Consider the following 24900-nt stretch of genomic DNA (forward strand, 5'->3'; position numbering starts at 1 on the left):
ACTAGACCACCAGGGAACTCCCAGGCCAATGCTTTAAGATAAGCAATTAAACCTCTCTCACAGAAAGTCTGGGCACTTTTCAGTTGGCTTCTTTACACTGGGCCTTGGGATCCATGAGTCCTCACATGACAGCCTTTAAGAACTGTTTCTCAGTTTGCTATAGCCTTGTGGGTCAAATGGACACAAGCCCCACTGGCTTTTGAAGCCATATGTTTTGGTGGCTCAGTTCTATATTGCAGGTCTTAAAAGCTGGGGTGACAGATGTGGGGTTCAAGCTGTTTACTCCTCAGGGAGAAGTGTGGGGTTTTGAATTCTCTCCCTCCCGATTGTGGGTTACCGTCCTGGGGCTGGGGTTTGTGGCAAGACTGTGACTCAGTCTCTCCTACCTGTTTCAATGTGGGTTTTTCTCTTGTCCACCTGATGCGTAGGAGTTGCTCAGCTAGTTTTAGGGCTTCTTTCAGAGGAAATTATTTTGTACGTAGCTGTAAATTCAGTGTTGTCCATGGGAGGAGGTGATTTCAGGATCCTCCTGTGTTATCATCATGAACCAGAACTTGCCTATTCATTTTTTCAATGGTGACTGTTAATGAGTAGAAAATTTTAATAAAGTTTTTTCATTTATGGTTATTGTTTTTTGTGTTCTAAGATACATTTGCTTATCCCTAAGTCACAAAAAATATTCTTCTATGATGTCTTCTCAAAAGTTTATGGTTTTAGCATTTATATTGAAGTCCATGATCGATCTCAAATTAATTTTTGTGTATGGTGACTTTTGATCAAGGAAACAACAAAGTTATTTTCCATTTGAATATCTAGTTACTTCAGTATTCTTGAAAGGCTATTCTTTCCCCCTATTGTATTGCTTAGCATCTTTACTTAAAATCAAATATTCATACAAGTGTAGGCCTATTTCTGGGTGCTCTATTCTGTTGCATTGATCTATTTGTCTATCCTATGGTAGTACCACACTACCTTAATTACTGGCAAACTTAAATTTTGTATCTAATTTTCAGTGAGGTCAACTCTGTGGTTATAGTAAGTAAGAGATACTTTTAGGAATACCATAAAACCTTGTTTCTATAATAATAAATTGAGCTTGTAGTGTAAGGATCTAACCTTTCTTTCTGGAAATGATCTAGGACACTCAAAAGTAGTCATCATTTTAGCCATCTTCACTGTCATTAATGGTTAAATTCAGTGGCTACTTTGTCACCTAAGGCATTTGCCTTAGTAAATATTTTATCACAATCAATAACAGGTGATAATTTGATTATTTGTAATGTTTCTCATACCGTGAAATAATAGCATCCCTTTCCCATTGGCAAAGAGATTAATACTGTGTTCAAGGCCAAGGACACAATGAAGTCAATCCCAGGATTCCATCTTTGTGGGTTGGTTTCTTGATACTACTTCCATACCAAGAACCATAGCAGTAAGCCACTGGCCAGAAAAACAGAAATCAAACCAATTGTCTTAACAGAGGTAAATCAATATAGGGAATTAGTAGAACTGGATATATGAGAGAAATGAAAAGAAAAAAGGAACACTGAGATTACACAGAGCTAGTAACTACAAGAAGTGACTGTTCCACCTCTAAGGCTAGAATAGAGGGAACAGAGGGAAGAAATTTGGGTTATTACAAACTAGAAAGTTAGGGGAAGTGTTCCACAGACCTAGAACCTATACCTTGAAGGAGAGGGTACTGCTCACCTGGTATGTCATCTCAGAAGCTCCAAGGAAGGGACTCCAAAGATCTGGGACCCAGATCTCTGAGAAGGAGGCAATATGACTGGTGCTGGTGCTGCTGAAACTCTAGTCTCTGAAACAGGTGCCAACCAGCTAGTGCTTGTACCTCAAAGCGGGGTCATGAGAGAAGCTTGTTCTGGGAGTGTGTTTCTCACTTGTCAGTTCCTTTACCAACTGCTACTGCCAGGATGAAGAGTTGCCAGGTTGACACTGACAGGAATAATGAGAAAAACAAGAAGTAGCATATTTTCTCCTATCCTTATCTTCTAGATGCTCTCCAGTACCCCGTATTTGCAATATCTAAAAGAGAGCCAACTAACAAAGGAAAAAATGTGATTTGCAGAATCTCAAACCCTGCACCAAAAAGCTGCTTATAGGGCTTCCCTGGTGGTGCAGTGGTTGAGAGTCTGCCTGCCAATGCAGGGGACGCCGGTTCGTGTCCCGGTCCGGGAAGATCCCACATGCCGCGGAGCGGCTGGGCCCGTGAGCCATGGCATCTGAGCCTGTGCGTCCGGAGCCTGTGCTCCACAACGGGTGAGGCCACAGCGGTGAGAGGTCCGCATACCGCAAAAAAAAAAAAAAAAAAAAAATGTTGCGTATGGAATAGTGGGTTTGGAGCCGAAAGACAATAGGTTAATAACCAGCACATAGAGTATGTGTAGGGTGAACTTTAACAGTTAAAACAATTTACACCCCCAACACTGTTTGAAAGATCCTGCTGCTCCACATCATTGCAGTTATGGGCTAAATGTTTGTCTCCCCCCAAATTCATATGTTGAAGCCCTAACTTCCAAAGTGATGGTATTTGGAGATGGGGACTTTGAAAAATAATTAGGGTTAGATGAGTTTGTGAAGGTGGGCCCTAGTCTAATGGGATTAGTGTCCTTATAAGAAGAGGCACCAGAGAGCTTGTCTCTTTCTCTCTCTTCCTGCATGCACAAAGGAGGTCATGTCAGCATATAGCAAGATGGCAGTCACCTGTAAACCAAGAGAAGAGGCCTCAGAATGAGATCTATCTGCTGGCACTTTGATCTTAGACTTTCCAGTTTCCAAAACTATGAGAAAACAAACTTCTGTTGTCTAAGCCACCCAGTCTGTGGTATCTTGATATGACAACCCTAGCAGACTAATATACTTGCCAATAACTGGTACAGTCAAACTTTAATTTTTGCCTGATGAATGTGTGTGTATTATATTTTGTTTGCTGTTCTCTTCTTATTAATGAGGTTGGATAATTTTTCATATATTTATTGGCTTTTGGATTCCCATTTCTGTGAAATTCCAATTTTTGTCACTTTTTCTATTAGGTTGTGTGCCTTTTTCTCATTGAATGTTTTTTACATTCTCTCAAATTGTCTTTTTAAAGAGCTTTATTGATGTGATTGGTATACAATAAAATGCATACATTGAAGTGTACAATTTGACATATGTATATACCCATGAAATAATAGCCAAAATTAAACTAATGTACATGTCCATCAGCCCCCAAAATTTCCTCATGCTCCTTAGTAATCCATTCCTCCTTCTATTCCCCATCGCTAGGCAACCACTGATCTGATTGCTATCAGTATAGGTTAGTTTACTTTTTCTAGAATTTTACATAAATGGAACTGTACAATATGTTTTCTGCTTTCTTTCAGTATAATCATTTTGTGGTTTATCTACTACATTGTGGTCATTAATAGTTTGCTCCCTTTTGTTGTTGGGTAATATTCCATGATATGGATACACCACAATTTGTCTAACCACATTTGTTTATGAACATTTGGATTGATTCCAGTTTAGGGATATTACAAGTAAAATGGCTATGAACATTTGTGTACAACTCTTTGTGTTGACCTATGCTTTCATTTCTCCTGAGTAAATACATTGGAACAGACTGGTTGGATCATAAGTAGATGTATGTTTAATTTTTTACAAACTGCTAATTTGTATTCCAAATTTTTTGTACCATTCTACATTGCCACCAGTAGTGTTTTTTTTTAAAGCAATATCAGTCTTTTTTATTATTATTATTATTTATTTTTGTCTGCGTTGGGTCTCCGCTGCTGTGCACGGCCCTCTCTAGTTGCGGTGAGTGGGGGCTACTCCTCGCCGTGGCGTGCGGGCTCCAGGCATGCAGGCCTCAGTAGCTGCGGCACATGAGCCCAGCAGCTGTGGCTCACGGGCTCTAGAGCGCAGGCTCAGCAGCTGTGACGCACGGGCCCAGCCGCTCCGCGGCATGTGGGATCCTCCCCGACCAGGGCCCGAACTCGCGTCCCCCGCACGGGCAGGCAGACTCCCAACCACTGCACCACCAGGGAAGCCCTGCCACCGGTAGTTTTACTTGCTTCACACATTTTTGCTAACAGTTGGTGTGATCTGTGTTTTGGTTTTGTTGTTGTTATTGTTTTGTTTTGGATTTTTTAGTTTTAGTTATTTTAGTTAATATATAGTGATATCTCATTGTGGTTTTAATTAACATTTCCATGATGCTTTTCTAATAACTAATGATACTGAGCACTGTTTCAAGTGCTTATTTTCTATTTGTAGATCTTCTCTGGTGAAGTGTCTGATCAACTTGTAAGCCCAACTTTAAGGGATTGTCTTCTTAAAATTAAGTAGTAAGAGTTTTTTATAAACTCTAGATATAAATTCATTGTTGGATACGTGTTTTGCAAATATTTTCCCCTAGTCTGTGGCTTGTGTTTTCATTTTCAAAACAATGTCTTTTGAAAATATGTTTTATTTATTTTGATGAAGTCCAATTTATTGATTTTCTCTTTTATAGTTTTACTTTGGGTTGTAATTAAGAAATCTTTCCAAACTCAAGGTCACTAAGCTTTCCTCATTTTTCCTTCTAGAAGTTTTATAGTTGTAGCTCTTACTTTAAGGTCTATGATCTACTTCAAATTAATGTTTGCATGCACTGTGAGGTAAAGGTCAAGATACTTTTCTTTTTTTAATCCGAAGCCAGCTCTTCCAAAAATGTTTGTTGAAAAGACTATCCTTCCCCCATTGAATTGTCTTGGCACGTTTGTAAAAAATCAACTGGCCATATATGTGGGAATCTATTTCTGAATTCTGTTCCATTAACTTATATGTCTATCTTGATGTCAATAACACAATGTCTTGATTACTGTACCTTTATAATTCTTGAAAACAGGTTGTGTAAGTACTCCAAATATATTCTTCTTTTTAGTGTACAAGTTTGTCCATTTTTGGTCAGATTATCCCTAAGTATTTTTAAAGTATTTCATATTTTGATGCTATTATAAATGGTAACATTCTGATTTTTCATTGCTAATATATAGTAATATAATTTATTTTATGTATCAATGATGTATCTCACAGCTTTGCTAAACTCGGTTATTATTTCAAGTAGCTTTTTTTGTAAATTCCCTAGTTTCTATATAGGTGATCATGTCATCTGCGTACACATACAGTTTTCCTTTCCAATATATGTGACTTTCTTTTCCTTTCTTTTTTGCACCATCTTGAGCCTCCAGTGCAGTGGTAATTAGAAGAAATGAGAGTGGAGATCTTTGCCTTGTTCTCAATCAGAAAGAAATTATTCAGTCTTTCACAATTATGATGTTACCTCGAGGGTTTTAATATATGCGCTTTACTAGGATGATGAAGGCCCCCTCTATTCCTAATTTGCTGAGTTTCTGTCATTTATAGATACTGGATTCCATAAAATGCTTTTTCAGCATCTATTGAAATGACCATGTTTTTTAATCTGTTAATATGGTGAATTCCAATAATTTATTTTCACTGCTAGAATAATCCCACTTGGTCATAATGTTTTATCTTCATATAACATTGGATTCAATTTGCTAAAATATTGTTAAGAAGTTTTGCTTCATGTGGGTTATTAGTTCATGACAGTTATTAGTCTATAGTTTTCCTGTAATGTCTTTTTCTGCTTATGGTATCAACAATGCTGACCTCTTAAGATGTTTTAGGGAGAGGTCCTCCTTCTCTATTTTATAGAAAAATTGATGTATAAATTGTATTATTTCTTCTTTAATGTTTGGTAGAATTCGCCAGTGAAGACCTCTGACCTGATGTTTTTTGTATGTTTTTAATTACAACTTCAATCTTTTAAATTGATATAGGGATATTTGGGTTATCTGCTTATTCTTGAGTGAATTTTAGTAGTTTTTATCTTTCAAGAAATTGTCCATTTCATCTATCTTGTCAAATTTATAGGCACAAGGTATTCATAATATCTCCTTATTATCCTTTTAGTGTCTGTAGAATTTGTAGTGATATCCACTTTCTCATTCTTGATATTGTTGATTTGTTTCTTCTCTCCTTTTTACCCAGTCAGCCTGGCTGGAGCTTAACAACTGTATTGATTTTCTCAAAGAATCAGCTTTTGGTTTTATTGACTTTCTGTAATGATTTTCTATTTTTGATTTTATTGATAAAATGATTTTTTTTAATCTTGCAGCACCACTCCTTGAGTTTCTTTTTTTTTTAATATTTATTTATTTGGTTGCACTGGGTCTTAGTTGTGGCAGGCGGGCTCCTTAGTTGTGGCATGCAAACTCTTAGTTTCAGCATGTACATGGAAGCTAGTTCCCTGACCAGGGATTGAAGGTGGTCCCCCTGCATTGGGAGCGTGGAGTCTTATCCACTGTACCACAAGTGAAATCCCAAAATTATTTATTTTTTATTATTTCCTTTCTGCCACTTACTTTGGGTTTAATTTGTTTCTCTTCTTACAGTTTCTGAATATGGAAGCTTAAATCATTCACTTAAGACCTTTCTTCTTTTCTAATGTGGACTTTAATGCTATAAATTTTTCTCTAATAACTACTTTAGTTAGAGGAGTGACATCAGTGTCATAGTGGCATGAGACACTTTCTTTGTCTCTCCCCTTCAATTTACAACCAGTAAAAATCCATAACTCAGCAAAGGTGCCTCTAACACACCAGGACACACATGTGTACATCTAAATGTGGGTGGACTGGAACACATAGAGGAGATGGACTGGAGGAAGAGCAGAGGCTATACCAGTAATCCCAGCCTCCAGCTGCAGTGGCTGAGTCTGCTGGCTGCAATGGGGAGGTGGCATACATGACTCCGAACTTCTTGCCACAGCGGTGCCCACTGCCACAGGGAAATGCCACAGGGAAATGGCCAGCAGCAGCAGCATGGCTTGTGACCCTGTCTCTCCAGCTAGAGGTACCTGCCACTTGAGCCTTCCACCACCACAGAGGCAGTGTGCCAAAACTCAACAACTCCAGATGTGGCAGAGGTGCCCATGACTGTGGCTACCTCCCTCTCTTCCCCCTCCCCTCACAGCAGCAGTTCCTATAACTCAGGCAACTCCAGACTCAGTGGAGGCCACACCAACGCAGTACTCCAGGTGGCAACACAAGCAATAGCAGCAAGACCAGCAGCCACAAGGCACCAGTGACCCTGGAGGCACAAGCAGTGACAACTAGAGCATAGGGTGACACCTCCAGGAGAGGCAGAGGTGAGTGGAAAATGCCGATTCTTAAACATAGCCAGAGGCAGCTCACGTTAGAAAACCAAAAACTTGTGCAATAGCACCACCTACCAAAAAACAAAAGAAAGGCCGTAATTACCAATCTATCAATCTATCGAGTTTAAAAAAAATCGAGTTTAAAAAAAAAAGCTCTACCTAAAGAAGAGAGGTGTTTGGTGTTCATTACTTCAAATTCTCAGGCAGAGAAAAAACTCATCAAGCACCATGAAAAAACTCATCAAGCACCATGAAAAAACCGTGGGAAAAAAACATGTATAAACAATAAAATATTGCTCAGCCATGAAAAAAGGAGAAATGTTGCCATTTAGGACAATATGAATGGAGCTTGAGGATATTATGCGAAATGAATCAGATAGAGAAAGACAAATACCATATGATTTCACTTACATATGGAATATATATATTTAAAAACCTAATATAAACAACCAAACCAAACTAAACATAGATACAGAGAACAGATTAGTTACCAGAGAGGAAGATGTGTAGGGGGAGGGCAGAATGGGTAAAGGTGGTCAACTGTACACTGGCATATAGAAACTAAACTTTTGGTGGTGAACATGCTGTAGTGTATACAGAAGTCTATTTTTCATAATGTATACATGAAACATATAATGTTATAAACCAATGTTACCACAATTTTTAAAAAAAAGAACTGCTTTAGCTGTATACCCAAATTTTGATATTTTGTGGTTTCATTGTCATTCAGTTCAAAATATTTTCTCATATTCTTTGTGATTTCTTCTTTGACCTATGGGTTATATAGAAGGACAGTGATTTTCCAGATAGCTCTCTGTTACTGATTTCTAAATAAATACTATTATAGTAGGAAAAGTTATTTTTTATTTGAATCCCTTTAAATTTATAGAGAATTGTTTTATAGCTATAAATATAGTCTATTTTGGTAAGTGTTTCATGTGCACTTTAAAACATGATGCCTTTTACTCTGGAGATAATTTTTGCTCTGAAATCTACTTTGTGTGATATTAATATAGCCATTCCAGCCTTCTTTAGATTAATGTTAGCACAACATATCTTTTTTTCCCATCCGTTTAGTATGGAAAATCATTTGTGTCTTTCAATTTCTTTTAAGTTGGATCTTACTTGTTTATCTATTCTGAACATTTTTGCCTTTTTATTGGGTACATTCAATGTGATTTTTTTTTTTTTGGTATTGTTGGGTTTAAATCTACCATTTAACTATTTGTTTTCTATTTGTCCCTTCTGTTTTTAAAATTTTTTTCCACTTTCTCTGCCTTCTTTTTGATTATTTTTATATAATTCCATTTTGCATCTTTGTTGGCATTTTTAGCTATTCCTTATTCATTTTGGTTTTTTATTGGATGCTATAGGGTTTATTGTACACATCTGTAACTTATCTGTTTGCCCTCAATATTGTATCATTTCATTTATAGTATAATAACCTTATAGCAGTATACTTCTATATTCCCTCACATAGCTTTTGTACTATTGTTGCCATACCTTTTACTTCTACATATTTTATAAACCTTACAATGAATTGCTATTATTGTTGCTTTAAATAATCAATTATATTTTAAAAGAGATTTAAATAATAAAAAGGCATTTTATATTTATACACATATTTATCATTTCCAGTGCCCTTCATTTTTTGTGAAGATCCAGATTTTCATCTGGTATCATTTTCAATCTGATTGCCAATTTTTACTTTATATATTTGAAAACATATTATTAGATGCATTCAAGTTTTTAAATTCTCTTCTTGATGAATTGAAACTTTAAACATTATGAAATGATGATCTTTCTCTGTAGTAATACTTTTTGCTTTCAAGTCTACTTTGTTTCATATTTAATATAGCCATATCAGGTTTTCTTTTACTTAATATTTCCATATAATTTCTACCCTTTTAATTTCAACCTTTCTATTGCCTTATGTTTTAGCTATGTTTCCTATAAGCACCATATATTTGAGTTTTTAAATTTTTGTTATTTTTGTCTAGTCTGAAAATCTTTGTCCTTTAATTGGAACATTTAGTCTATTTACACATTGCAATTAATAATATATTTGAGGTTTTGCCTTCCATCTTGCTTTGTACTTTTATTTTCCCATTCTTTCCATGTTTTTGTCTCTAGTTTCTTGCCTCTTTAGGTTTAGTTGCATACTTTTTATCATTCCATTTTCCCCCTTCCACTGGTTCAACAGTTATACATTGTTTGTATTTCTAGTCAGTTTTCCTTTGAAATTATAACCTGAATGTTTAATTTATACAAGACTAAATTTAAGTAACTACTTTATTCTTTCCCCAGCTCACATGTAATTGAATTCATAGATTCACTATTAGGCAGTATTATTACTATGTTATACAGCAATGTGTATTTACCCTATCTTTATCTTTTTTCCTTTTTATCAGAGGTGCTTGCATCTTGTATTCCTTTCCTTCTGATTTAGGTACATTCCTTAACATTTCTTTTAGTTAGAGGCTACTGGTGATTATATACTCAATTTTTGTTCATCTGAAAACATCTATATTTCATTTTTGTTCTTGAAAAATATTTTCTCCAGATATAGAAATCTAGTTTAGTGATGATTTTCTTAAACAGCATTAAAAATATTATTCTATTGGTTTTTGGCTTCCATTGTTGCCATTGAGAAGTCACTTGCAATTTTAACACCTATCCCTCTGGCTGCTTTTAAGATTTTATTCTTTGCTTTCTTCACTTTCACTATGAGGTGTCTAAATGCAGTTTTCTTTACTTCTTTCTTTGTTTGGGATTTCTTGGGCCTCATACATCTCTAAATCACTGTATTCATCAGGTATCTTGCAAATATTGTCTATGCCTCTTCCCTGTCTTCTCTTCTTCTGTAATGCTGATTAATCATATGTTAAACTTTCTCAATCTATTCCCCATGAGTTTATTTTTAAACATGTTTATTGGAGTATAATTGCTTTGCAATGGTGAATTAGTTTCGGCTGTATAACAAAGTGAATCAGCTATACATATACATATATCCCCATATCTCTTCCCTCTTGTGTCTCTATCCCACCCTCCCTATCCCACCCCCTAGGTGGACACAAAACACCAAGCTGATCTCCCTGTGCTATGTGGCTGCTTCCCACTAGCTATCCATTTTACATGTGGCAGTGTACATATGTCCATGCCACTCTCGCACTTCATCTCAGTTTACCCTTCCCCCTCCCTGTGCCAAGTCCATTCTCTACATCTGCATCTTTATTCCTGTCCTGCCCCTAGGTTCTTCAGAACCATTTTTTAATTTTTTTAGATTCCATATATAGGTGTTAGCATAAGGTATTTGTTTTTCTCTTTCTGACTTACTTCATTCTGTATGACAGACTCTAGGTCCATCCACCTCACTACAAATAACTCAATTTCGTTTCTTTATATGGCTGAGAAATATTCCATTGTATATATGTGCCACATCTTATTTATCCATTCATCTGTCGATGGACACTTAGGCTGCATCCATATCCTGGCAACTGTAAATAAAGCTGCAATGAACATTGTGGTACATGACTCTTTTTGGTTTGTTTTTTTTGTTGTTGTTGTTTTAAACATTTTTATTGGAGTATAATTGCTTTACAATGGTGTGTTAGTTTCTGCTTTATAACAAAGTGAATCAATTATACATATACATATATCCCCATATCTCTTCCCTCTTGCATCTCTCTCCCTCACACCCTCCCTATCCCACCCTTCTAGCTGGTCACAAAGCACTAAGCGGATCTCCCTGTGCTATGCGACTGCTTCCCACTAGCTAGCTATTTTACATTTGGCAGTGTATATATGTCCATATATACACTACCACTCTCTCACTTTGTCCCAGCTTACCCTTCCCCCTCCCCATGTCCTCACATCCATTCTCTAGTAGGTCTGCATCTTTATTCCCACATGACTCTTTTTGAATTATGGTTTTCTCAGGGTATATGCCCAGTAATGGGATTGCTGGGTCGTATGGTAGTTCTATTTTTAGTTTTTTAAGGAACCCACATACTGTTCTCCATAGTGGCTATATCAATTTACATTCCCATCAACAGTGCAAGAGGGTTCCCATTTCTCCACACCCTCTCCAGCATTTATTGTTTATAGATGTTTTGATGATGGTCATTCTGACTGGTGTGAGGTGATACCTCATTGTAGTTATGATTTGCATTTCTTTAATGATTAGTGATGTTGAGCATCCTTTCAGGTGTTTGTTGACAATTTGTATATCTTCTTTGGAGAAATGTCTGTTTAGGCCTTCTGTCCAATTTTGGATATGGTTATTTGTTTTTTTGATATTGAGCTGCATGAGCTGCTTGTATATTTTGGAGATTAATCCTTTGTCAGTTGCTTCATTTGCAAATATTTTCTCCCATTCTGAGGGTTGTCTTTTCGTCTTGTTTATGGTTTCCTTTGCTGTGCAAAAACTTGTATGCTTCATTAGGTCCCATTTGTTTATTTTTGGTTTTACTTCCATTTCTCTAGGAGGTGGGTCAGACAGGATCTTGCTGTGATTTATGTCATAAAGTGTTCTTCCTATGTTTTCCTCTAAGAGTTTTATAGTGTCTGGCCTTACATTTAGGTCTTTAACCCATTTTGAGTTTATTTTTGTGTTAGGGAGTGTTCTAATTTCATTCTTTTACATGTAGCTGTCCAGTTTTCCCATCACCACTTATTGAAGAGGCTGTCTTTTCTCCACCATATATTCTTGCCTCCTTTATCAAAGATAAAGTGACCATGTGTGTTTGGGGTTATCTCTGGGCTTTCTATTCTGTTCCATTGATCTATAGTTCTGTTTTTGTTCCAGTACCACACTGTCTTGATTACTGTCACTTTGTAGTATAGTCTGAAGTCAGGGAGCCTGATTCCTCCAGTTCCATATTTCTTTCTCAAGATTGCTTTGGCTATTCGGGGTCTTTTGTGTTTCCATACAAATTGTGAAATTTTTTGTTCTAGTTCTGTGAAAAATGCCATTGCTAATTTGATGGGGATTACACTGAATCTATAGATTGATTTGGGTAGTATAGTCATTTTCACAATGTTGATTCTTACAACCCAAGAACATGGTATATCCCTCCATCTGTTTTGCATCATCTTTAATTTCTTTCAACAGTGTCTTATAGTTTTCTGCATACAGGTCTTTTGTCTCCTTAGGTATATTTATTCCTAGGTATTTTATTATTTTTGTTGCAATGGTAAATGGGAGTGTTTCCTTAATTTCTCTTTCAGGTTTTTCATCATTACTGTATAGGAATGCAAGAGATTTCTGTGCCTTAATTTTATATCCTGCTACTTTACCAAATTCATTGATTAGCTCTAGTAGTTTTCTGGTAGCATCTTTAGGATTCTCTATGTATAGTATCATGTCATCTGCAGTGACAGTTTTACTTCTTCTTTTCTGATTTGTATTCCTTTTATTTATTTTTCTTCTCTGATTGCTGTGGCTAAAAATTCTAAAACTATGTTGAATGAATGTGGTGACAGGGGGTCACCTTGTCTTGTTCCTGATCTTAGTGGAAATGGTTTCAGTTTTTCACCGTTGAGGACGATGTTGCCTGTGGGTTTGTCATATATGGCCTTTATTACATTGAGGTAAGTTCCCTCTATGCCTACTTTCTGGAGGGTTTTTATCATAATTGGGTGTTGAATTTTGTTGAAAGCTTTTTCTGCATCTATTGAGGTGATCATATGGTTTTTCTCCTTCGTTTTTTTAATATGGTTTATAACACTGATTGATTTGTGTATATTGAAGAATCCTTGCATTCCTGGGATAGAACCCGCTTGATCATGGTGTATGATCCTTTCAGTGTGCTGTTGGATTCTGTTTGCTAGTATTTTGTTGAGGATTTCTGCATCTGTATTCAACAGTGTTGTTGGCCTGTAATTTTCTTTTTTGTGACTTCTTTGTCTCGTTTGGTGTCAGGGTGATTGTGGCCTCATAGAATGCGTTTGGGAGTGTTCCTCCCTCTGCTATATTTTGGAAGAGTTCGAGAAGCATAGGTGTTAGCTCTTCTCTAAATGTTTGATAGAATTCGCCTGTGAAGCCATCTGGTCATGAACTTTTGTTTGTTGGAAGATTTTTAATCACAGTTTCAATTTCAGTGCTTGTGATTGGTCTGTTTCTCCATGAGTTTTTAACTGTCATCTTTATTGTTCATTTCTGTCTCTGGCAAATTTCTTGTAAAGTTATTTTTAAGATTACATATGAAGAAAAGCATGGCATACAAGAGAATACAGGTGTAAATTTGATAGTTCCTTTCCTTGAACATGAAACTAGATTTATTTTTAATGTGATGACATTCACAGCCTTCAACTTTATCATAAAAGATTGCATATTTTATGTAATACCACTTAGCATCCAGCATACGAATAAATAAACTTTGTTTTGGAAATAAAACTTTTTACTAAGGAGTTTTAGAGCCACAGAGTCTCTGTTCTCATCACAACAGATTAGCCAATCCTCACAATTGATTTCTTTCTGGAGATATATATATATATATATATATATATATACACACACACACACACACATATATACATATATTTATATTATATATAAAGATCTAGAGATATATAGCATATTTATATATAGAATATTTATATTATATATATATTTATATATAGAATAGTTATACATATGTTTATATATATAGTTATATATATAACAAAGAACTACCATAAAAGTAATTTAGGGGTATAAAAATTGTAGCTAGCTACCATACTTTAAAAATGTGGGGTTTTGGACTTCCCTGGTGGCATAGTGGTTGAGAGTCCGCCTGCCAATGCAGGGGACACGGGTTCGTGCCCTGGTCCGGGAAGATCCCACGTGCCGTGGAATGGCTGAGCCCATGAGCCATGGCCGCTGAGCCTGCACGTCCGGAGCCTATGCTCCGCAACGGGAGAGGCCACAACAGTGAAACGCCCGCGTACCGAAAAAAAAAAGTGGGGTTTATAATTTTATGCCTCTATAATCATATATGTTTTGTAAATGGCTTTACCCTGAGATGATCGCAACCATACAGAATTCTGCAAATTGAGATGAAACATGACCTGGAGGGAAGAAAATAGCAAGAAATATGCAAAAGGCAAATGGGCATTTTAAGAAATTAATAACAACAGAAGAAAGATTCTGGCAAATAATTCCCCATAGTCTCAAAAATTACAGACAATATGATTTTAGAGTGATTTGAAAACATCAAAGAAGAAATTAAAAGGTCCAGAGACAGGTTATTAGAAAACAGAAGAAAGTGAAAAGTTTGCTATGCTGATATAAATTAAGAATAAGAATATTGCAACAAAAGTCAAATGAGGAGGGAGAGAGAAGCGGTATAAATAAAAGAAATATGATAATATAAAATTAAAAGTAAAATAAGGAAATGTAACAAAGTAAATCTAATATCTACATAATTGGTGTTTCTGAGATAGAAAAGAAAAGAAATTAGAAAAAAAAGTGCTAAATATATTATTTTTCTTACCTGAAGAAAGATTTAAATCTGTCTTGAAAGTATCCATTTTCCCCATTCCCAATTTTCCTACTTTACATAAACTTTTTTATTTTCTTTTTCAGACAGTAACATTTTCTGAGAATATAAATTATGAGGCAGTAGATGATTATTTCAAGTTGCAGTAAGTAAGACTTTTAAAAGAGCCTACTCAATATTAAATATGCTATTCAGGTTACTGATTTATATGTATTCTTTTATTTAAATGACCTCATATCCTTTTAAATATCCAGATTTCAAATTCCTTTAAATGTCTGGAAAGATGTGAAAATACTATTCTGTATAAAAATGTAAAATACTCCTTTAATTAAATGAAAACATAACCTATCTGATGGTGTTATTCATCCAACTGAAGGTGCAAAAAACACCAGGCTATTTCTTAATTCAATAATTTTTGAGCACCTTTTATCGTTCATTCCCATCCCGAAGTCTTTACACACTATGCTTAAGCAAAAACTAGAACTCTAATCCCAAAAAGTCTTTAATTATGAGTAGAGTCAGATAAAACACCATCTCTGAATCTTGGAATAAGGTAGCACCTAAACACTTAATTTCTGGAGGAAGGTAACCAACATGGAATTGTATCTTAAGGCATTAGGTTATCATTATGTCCCGACTCAATATGTTTTCTGGAAAGATAGCATTGTTCTTCTAAGGAAAATTTCATTTTTCTTTAGGCTGCTACTCCACATGAGTTTGAATACCCACTCCACGCCAAGCACTCTAGGTGCCCAAAACACATGGTGAACAAGAAAGATAGAGTACTGCTGTCGTGAGACATATATCTAGTGAGAGAAGAGAAGAAACAAGTAATCAAGTAAATAAACAAGATGGTCCCAAATAATTATAAGTGCTATTAAGAAAAATAAAGCAGAAAGAAGCAGTAGAGAGTGACCAGGAAGTGTAAGGAAAAGTGCTACTTTAGACACAGTAGTCAAGAGAGGCTCAATACATCCCTTCCTCCCTAACTCACCAACTTTTCTCTTGATTCTTCTAATGTGCGTTCCTTTGGGTATTTTTGATTTTGTGGATATTTACTCAAAATTCTATTGCTGTACAATATATATCAAATTGTCCAGGATACTTTAGGTCAGTCCGAGACTTGAGAAAAAATACCAAAAGCTTTGAAATCAGCCATGGCAGAAAAAAAAAACTACCTATAAGTAAAATTATGTAGAAAATTGAAGATGCAATATTTACTTTGGTGTCCTTTTCTTACAGCTCTATACTATATTACTGAATATATCAACTCAAAGTTTCCATCAATTTGGGAAAAAAAGCCATAACTGGCATAATTATAAGATGCTTCCTGTTTTCAAAGGTGTTAAAGGAAATAAAAAATGTATCTTAGAGTTGATGAAATATGGTACAGTGATTTAAAAATATAAAAATGTGCTATTTGTATCCTCACTTATTTAGTACATTTTATATCTAATATATGATAAATATTAAAATATAATGAATATTGGAAGGAAAAGAACATTTGTTTGTGGTTAGTGTGTTTGTGGGGTTTTCTTTCCCAAATTTTTCAAAAAGTAAAAACCTTACTAGGGGCAGGGAAGAAATAATACTTTCAAATTTTTTTCTTCTGTAATTTTTGAGCCCTCCTATTTTGCCTGAGCACAAAATTATTCACTTGCATTTCATAATCTACAAAGGCATTATGTCTGATCTCCCTTTTGCTTCCAGTCAGATCATATTATGCAGCATAATGTGGTTCAGAAAACTAACTTCATAACAATATCTATTGTTCCAAAAGCATTATCAATAGGAGGAAAAAATCTGTAAAGGCTAGAGAAGGAACCTATGCAATGGCTACGGCCTTGTAATACTGTCAGGAAGCAGGGCAAAATGTCAGCAGCAAAGGCCCATCCTCAGGAGACTGAGGAGGTGAATGAAACAGAGGGCTTGAAATGCTGATAGAAACTCATTTTTATTTCCTTTTGTGCCTATCCTATGCTGGCCAAAATATGAGATACCATGAGTTGGGAGTGACTTTAGGATATGACCACAATGCACCTTAGCAGAAACTGCGAACCATTACCACCACCACCACCAGGCCTCTAGAATTCCTCATGGGTGGCGGGGGGGCAGTTCAATCACAACATGTTAATGGGACTTTTCATCTGTTCTGCACAAAGGCACACTCATGGCTACCTCCCTTGTGATTCTATAATCACCTGTACGTGTTGTTTCTCCTAGATACCAGAACACAGGTCTTCTGCTTGTTCACGTTAGACCTAGTGAACATGCAAAAACGTGTCCAGTCTCCCAAAAGGTAAGTGACATGGGTAGAAGACTGAAAATTTTACTTCAATAATACATGGGTGGTAAAACTAAATAATACATATTAACTCCATTCAATACCACTCCCCCTAATATGTAGCAACATTTTGTAATGTTTCACTGTAGAGAGACCAAAATTTTACTTTGGAAAAAGATTAGATTACTGCCCTCCATGAGTTTACCATCAGAATATAAACACTTACAAAGATGTAAAATTATTAGTTTTTGAACATAAATAAAATTGTGTAGAGGAAAACTGCAATTAATGAGAACATCTAAAGTTGGATATTGTTTGTCAGAGAAGACTGCCAGTCATATCCATATTTATGCTATGTTTATTTATTTTAAAAATTGGATCATTTCTTCATTCAAAAAATTTTATTGTGTGCCTACCACGTTTCTATGTTTCAGTCTGTGTGCTAAGTAATGGGAGTTACAAAGATGAAAAGAGTCCCTTCCAAAGGGGAAAACATAAACTAGTGTAAAAGAATGTGAGATATACAGTTACCAAATAGCCCAGAGAACAAAGTAAGCAATTTTGATTGGGAGGGGAAAGGTGAAAAGAAGGCGATGCATAAAATGATTGTTGAAGAGTAAGTAGAAGTTGAGCAGGAAGAGGCATATACAAAAGCACAGCAATGTGATATAGCAGTGGGGTGTTCAGGCAATCACCCACCACCACCTCCTTTGAGTCTTTGTTCCACACTGAGGGATGCCTCCTCTCTTTATTCCTTCTCATTCCAACTAATAATCAATAAACATATATTGAGCGCCCACTGTATATCAGGCATAGCACAATGGGGAATACCTACATGAAGAATTCAAAGTTAAATGAGACATAGTCTCTGCTCTTCAGGGCCCCAGCACCAAGAACCTCTTCCTACCAGGGCAAGGTTCCATGAATTTAAATGTATTTATTTGGCTACACCAGGTCTCAGTTGCAACACACAGGATCTTCATCGCTGCGTGCAGGATCTTCGTAGCATGTGGGATCTTTTCAGTTGTGGCATGGGAACTCTTAGTTGCAACATGTGGGATCTAGTTCCCTGACCAGAGACCAAACCCAGGCCCCCTACACTGGGAGCACGTAATCTTAGCCACTGGACCACCAGGAAAGTCCCAAGGTTCCATGAATTTAAAGGGAGCCTTGAACTGAGGCAGATGTGATCCATCCTTGAGCACTGCTGAGACACACTGCTTCCCCAGGAAATTGCCTGCAGGTGCATACGGACCACTCCCCCTGTTTACCCACCATGCTGCCTACCCAGCTTAATCTGCTGAGGAGGAAGAAAACAGCAACCTAGCGAGTTCCTGCCCCAGCCTTGGTCTGCATTTTCTATCTTCAGCTCCTCGACTGCTCTACCATATTCCATATAAGATGCCTTCCTGAAGAGCCGTGGTTTCCTCCATCTTTTTCCTGTCTAATTTATAGATTTGTTAGGGATCCTCATTCACCCTATCCTGCCCAGCCCAGGCATTACAAAAACATGTTAACCTAACCTGAGTTCAAATCCAAGCTCTACCACCTACTGGCTTCAAGAAGCTCCTAAACACTCTGAGTCTCAGCTGCCTCATTTGTAAAAGGGGAAATATAATATCCATCTCACAGTAGTTATCTACTTTGTTGAGAGTATTAAATAAGATTATTTGTGTAAAATGCCCAGAACAGTACCTGTCACAGAGTAATTATCTAACATTACTGGTTTCTTCCTTGGCACACCCCAAGACATGGACCGTTCAAATCCAGCCACCATCTGTGCCCATTTCAGGTAGTTTGTATTGACCCACCCACTGAAATAGAATGGAGAGTATGCCATATAGTAGAAGATAATAGACTATGCCATAGCCCTTTGGCAACAGGAAAATGTGGCCTTGTGGAGGTAGGTCCTCTAGCTAGCCAAGAAAATAAAAACCTGTACACAACTACAAGGTATGCTCTCAATCACAGGGACCCTTCTTTGTGCTCCTATCCCCACTGGTAAGCAAGTCATCGGCCTCCCGGATAAATAGTATAGACGGAGGGCCCACAGACTTCTTCTCTAGTTGGATGAAGTTAAGCCCTTGTTAAACCTGCTGGACCAAATGGACCATGAACTGAGCCATTTGAACATGAGCCTGCTGTCTTTGTCACTTAGTCTTCATAGCCTGCAGCAGAGCAGCAAATAGAACTGACAGCACCAACAGGGCTGCATCTCAGTTTTTTAACTGTACACCAAGAACCAGAATGCAATGAGGCCACCCTAGTAAACCAGTCCTCAGAGGGTGTTAGTAATTCCTTCCAAGATGAAGTTTCCCAGGGAGAGATGACTACACTCTGTCTAATATATTGTCTACCAACATTTCTGTGTCGAAGGCCTTCAGAGTTCCTGTCTCAGTTCAGTTGTTCTGTCCAGTTCGAGGGAATATGCTGTGTCTGATTCTGAGCTAAGGCAGAAACAGTTTTGCCTGTCTCTGTACTTAAGAGAATAACATTAAATAAAGAAAACTACTACATTCATTGTTTTCATTTGGGCTATATGTCAGAATTTCTCTGTTAGGTGTCCTGTCCCAAGGAAAATGTGTCAGCCCTCCAGCAGTGGGTACCCGACAAAACAGTCTTATCCATACTTCCCACATTCTGTACCCATGCTCCTGTTCAAGAGCCACCTGCAGGTCAACTCATGTATTTTAATCTGAGTCATGGTTGTTAATTCTGAGACTAGGAATGATTTCTGTGAACTAACACCCATAAAAGAAGAGATGTTACAAATAAGATCATCAAGTGATGGTGTGTCCTAACTATGAAACACTTGAGGATCTCAGCCAACCATGTACCTTATATGGATAATTTAGTAAAGATAAAGGGCAGACACATGTTTCTAAACACACTTGATGGGAAAAGATTTAATAATGATGGACAGCAAGGCCTGTGGGTAGAGTTGTTGAGAGAACAAATCAGGTCCTATGGGTGAGATCAGATAGTTCAAGAAATAAAATCCATGAACTCCTGCTGTGGAGCATGCCTTTCAAATGAAGACTGAAAGCTCTTGACTTAGCAGGTGCAATTCTTTAAATCCATCAAGCTTGGCTGGACTTCATTCTCTAACCCCACCCTCCTGATCTCCAAGGGTGTTTTTAGATTTGCCTTGTGGAAATATGCAACATACAGGACATGTTTAAAACAGAAGGCAAGTATCTAAATCCCAATTAGAAAGCCTGGAGTGGGGGTTAGAGAGGTGGGCAGGGTAGACAGTAGTGAGTAAGGTGTCCTGGAGCCAGGGAGAAGTAGCCTATCCCAGTTGAGGAAGAACCAGGACTCTGACTCTAAAAAGAAGTCAAATTCGTGTTTCCATAACATCTTACGGAAAAACCTGGACGAATTTTTTGGCCCACTCACTATTAGAGAAACCTGCCAGGCGAATCAGGTGCAAGCTGGAACTACAGAGTTGATAGTCACGGTTGTAGAGGTAGTAGTGAGAGATCACATGGAAGTAAGAAAGCAGAGACCCAACCTTTGGGCCTTGCGAGCAGTAAGGGTGAAAGGAAGCAAAGAAAGAAAAAAGTGATCGAAGAAGAAGGAGGAAAACAGAACAGAGCAGTATAACAAAACTCTACATTTAAAAGGTTATTTCAAATCTAAAATGTAATTGCTTTTAGCTGTAGTAATATTTTAGATCATGTGAATTAGAAGCACTAAACTCATCACCTAAATTACTTTACTTTAGGTGTTCCAAATATCTGTTGGCTGTGATGCTAATAAATTCATTGCTGTTAAAGGGCAAGTATATTTGCATTTGACTTGTCTTACTTTTATGTTTAAAAACGAATGGTGAACTAAATGGTAATTACTAGCGATAATATTAGCCCAATGACTGACATGTCCATATGAAATCCATTCATTATAAGTTGATAATTTGTCCAAACCAGACTTGTTTGAACTTTTTTGCCAAGTCAAATATTACATTTGAATCATATTCAAATATTTCATTTGGATCAGACAGACTTAACCTCTATCTCCATTACCAGCATTTTTCTCTACCTTCCCTTTTCATAAACCAGTTTCCATCCTTTGCATTGCCTCTCTCAGCTTTTCAGTGTACAATTTATTTCCAGAGAAATGAGAGGGAGAAAAACTTACCTTTGTTGTCCATCCTACTCAAACCAGTTATAATTTCATTTCTGTCAGAGAACTGCTTGTAACCACAAGAGAGAACCCTCAGTTTCCTGCACCTTTTTCCATGAGAAAGTTTTTTAGAGCAAACCTAACAGAACCACCAGTGTTTCCTTCAGAGAATCCCAAGGTGTGACTTTTATTGATTTTTACTGTGGTTCACAATGAAGCACACTGGAACTTGTGTCATCCACAGCTCTTTCTTCTGCATGCGAGAGAATAAAGGTCAGCTTACACAAATCTGTTTAACTGAGGTGGGATGTATAATGGAGACAAAAATGTATTGCAATTCCTTTCCTGTGGTTAGGGTGAGGGTGGGGTAACATTGACTCTTATCTGAATCTATTTATGAAGTGGTTTGCTCTCATCCAAAACAAAGGTCTATTCATCTGTCATTCTAATAATCTTTTGAGTAGTGAATTGTTAAAATCAGTTGCCAGACAGATAATTAAATATTCCCATCTCATTCAGCAAGGAATTTGCATTTCCCTAAGTCCTTTTCCAGAAAACACAAAGGCTAACTGATTTAAACAGCCTATAGCATCTTATTTCTGGGATGGTCTACATCCTTGCTCCTTAGAGTATAATCTATGGACCAGCAGTGGTATCACCTGGGAAGTTACTAGAAATGCAGAATCTCAGGCCTCGCCTTGTACCTGCTGACTCAGAATCTCTGTTTTAACAAAATTTCCAAGATTAGTAGGGGCATTAAAATTTGAGAATAACTGCTCTAAGCAACATGTTACCAAAATCAATTCCCAGTACCCCTGCATGCAGTATCACTGCATGAAGATTTCCTTCTTCAGTGAGATGCAAAACAGCTTGAGTCAATCTATTTCTGGGAAGGTTTAGAGAGCAACAGTCAAACTAGGTTGCAGTCCAGAATCACCTGGAGAGCATGTTTGAAAACACAGATTTCAGGACCTCTTTCCAGATCTCTTAGTCAATGACCCACTGCTCTGGAACTCTAAAAATGACCCTAATTTCTTGGATTCAGGTTGTGGTTGGCCTAAGTTTTCACAATCAGCAAAGGATACCTATGGGGCCCATGATACTTCTGACAGGAGAGTTGTCAATGAAGGAGGGCATCTCTTGAGGTCTAATTTGAATTCAGGGTGGGAGGTGGTCCTAGTCTTCCAATATCTATATAAACACAGCAGTGACTGGGGTTCCTTCTGAGTTACACTGGAAGCAGCCAGCAAAAATGGTGAAATGAATAATTTAACTTACTAAAATCTCTATCATTTTATAGACCATGATAGCCTTATGTCTGCATAAACCCTAACTAGAAATTCTGTGAATTCTTAAAATAGATCCTTACCTGCACAACGGAGTCTCTAGTAGCAATTAGAACTCTGTGTTTTAAAAAATTATTAAGAATGAAACAGTCCAAAGAAATTTGTCTTTACTTTGATGGATTTTCTACAAATTTTCACATGTATCAAATATAAGAGGTAAATCAGTATATTTCAAATTCTGGTACCTTCAGAAACATTTGTGAAGCTGAGTTTTAAAAATAGAAATGCTAGGGCTACACACCAACCCCAAAGATTCTAATTCAATAAGTGATGATTCTGTGATACTTTTGAGTTCGAGAATCACTGAGTTAAATGGTTAAATGTTTGTGCTAGTAAGTAAGGAATGATGATATTACAACTTCATTATGTTTTATTTTTTGTAGATTTGATAAAAAAGAATGCCTTCAGCATGATTTTTTTTACATCATTGAAAAGTAAGAAGTCTTTTTTAACATAGAGTTTTATATTAATGTAGTATCAATAATCTAGAATCAGTTAGTATTTATTCCTATTATCATCAGTCTTTTCTGATATACACATTTATTGCTATAAATTTACCTCTAGGCACTGATTTTGCTGCACCTCACAAATTTTGATAAGTTGTGTTTTCATTTAGTTGAACATATTTTCTAACTTCTCTTAAGATTTTGTCTTTGATCCGTGTATTATTTAGAAGTATGTTGCTTAATCTCCACATATTTTAGGAGTATTTTGTAATTATGGTTATGTTTGACTTTTGTGATACCTCTTTACCCAAACAAAGTAATGGTTTTAATTTTTAAGTTTGTGAAGAGGAAAGATTCTAAGTAATGAAAATGTCTTTTTACAGGTCATATCTGAGGGATCGACCACCTAAACACTTGGTAAGAGAACTATAATTTTGTCAATCAACCAAATATAGAAAATAACTAAACATTTTTCCTTTTCTAGAGAGTAAAATATAATTGGGAAAAATATGGCTGCCCACTGAGAGTTGATTTCAGAGAAAAGTTTCACCCTGTGGTTCAACTGTAAGTATATTCTCACTAAAAATTTTAACTTATTTTGAAAGTTTCAAAATAAAAGTATGAAAAGAAGCTTAATTAATGATGTATTTAATAATAAATATTTTTGAGCACCCAAATATATGCAACACTAGGTTTTCAGTACTAGTTATGGAAAGTTGGATGGTCCATGGTCCCTGCATGTTGAGGGAGATTACAATTTAGAAGCTGAGACATAAGTAGGTAAGAGAGCTGAGACTCCTCTCATGGATGCAGACCGTCTCCTAACCCTTGCTTTATCCTCTCTAAATCTCTCCCCAACCTCCAGCGCCCCTCCCTGTTATAGGAACTATCTCCCACTGGTGACATATGACTTTTCTTTCCATGTGCCAATAATAACTGAATGCTCGCAAAGAGAGAAACTAGATTACTAATAAGGGATAGTACATGGGGAGATTTCAAAAATATTATCTCTAACTTAATTTTTATAAATAATGTTTCATAATAAAAATACGAATAAAATGCTACAAGGAAGGCTTTTCCAAGTGATTTTGTGCTAGTTTGCTTGCTTCTCTGACTTTATTCTAGATTTATGATTATAAAAAAGTTACAAAGCTTGTTACAAAATTAAAAATATAGAAAAGTATGAGACAAGTGACCTAGGTTTCTAATTTTTTTTTTTTTGCTATTATAAACAAAATTGTGGTGAATATCCATTTATGTACATGTATGGACATTAGTCCAGATATGCTATGAGGATAAATTACTGGATAATTTATCCAGTACATTTGTCCAGTAAATTTATCCTCATGGCAAAGGATAATTACTGCCATGAGGATAAATTACTGGAAGTGAAATTCCTATGAGAAAAACATCAAAATTTTAGTCAATGCTTTCAGCTTTTGGGGCCCTCGGGCTGAAGACAGCTTCTGAGATCTCTTAGGGTGGGTAGGTGTGAAGTAATGAATCAGGAACTCCAATTTAGTTTTGCCATCAGAGCTTTCCCTGTTGGAATCCAGAAGGGTTCTGCCAGCACGTACTGCCCCGTACTTCTAATCCATGACAGTTCTAAGATTCTGTACTCTGCCCTAACCCTCTTATGTTACCCTCCTACAATCCGTCTGTCATGGGTTCTCTGAGCAATCAGGCTAATCTGCTATCTTCTTTAGTTTCAATCTTCTAGACATCTAATCATGCCACATCTTTTCTTGGGCACCCTAGGCACTCCTTCTCTCACTGAGACCTAGTTTTTTTCTTTGGTTTTTTTGGTTTGTTTGTTTGTTTTATCTAGTGCCTAATCCTCCAGTGGTAAAAAAAAAAGCTCAATGTTCTCTCCCAGAGAAGTTCACTCTTCAGTTCATATCATCATTATTAAACACCTACTTTGCACCAATAACTGTGCTAGGTACTGGAAATTCAAAGATGAATAACCCAGGATTTCTGCTCTCAAGAGCTC

At 36.7% G+C, this 24900-nt stretch overlaps 1 protein-coding gene across 1 annotated transcript in view; it reads left to right on the top strand.

Annotated features, from left to right (window-relative positions):
• The window catches only part of CATSPERE (catsper channel auxiliary subunit epsilon), a 261504-nt gene that overhangs the window by 179947 nt on the left and 56657 nt on the right, over positions 1 to 24900 (top strand). Inside the window, exons 12-17 of the mRNA XM_032606338.1 lie at positions 14793 to 14851; positions 16930 to 17005; positions 20718 to 20770; positions 22845 to 22895; positions 23291 to 23324; positions 23392 to 23471. Of these exons, the coding sequence (XP_032462229.1) occupies positions 14793 to 14851; positions 16930 to 17005; positions 20718 to 20770; positions 22845 to 22895; positions 23291 to 23324; positions 23392 to 23471 (353 nt within the window). The remainder of the gene's footprint in view (positions 1 to 14792; positions 14852 to 16929; positions 17006 to 20717; positions 20771 to 22844; positions 22896 to 23290; positions 23325 to 23391; positions 23472 to 24900) is intronic.

The sequence above is a fragment of the Phocoena sinus genome, chromosome 1 (genome assembly GCF_008692025.1).
Source record: "Phocoena sinus isolate mPhoSin1 chromosome 1, mPhoSin1.pri, whole genome shotgun sequence".
Lineage (NCBI taxonomy): Eukaryota > Metazoa > Chordata > Mammalia > Artiodactyla > Phocoenidae > Phocoena > Phocoena sinus.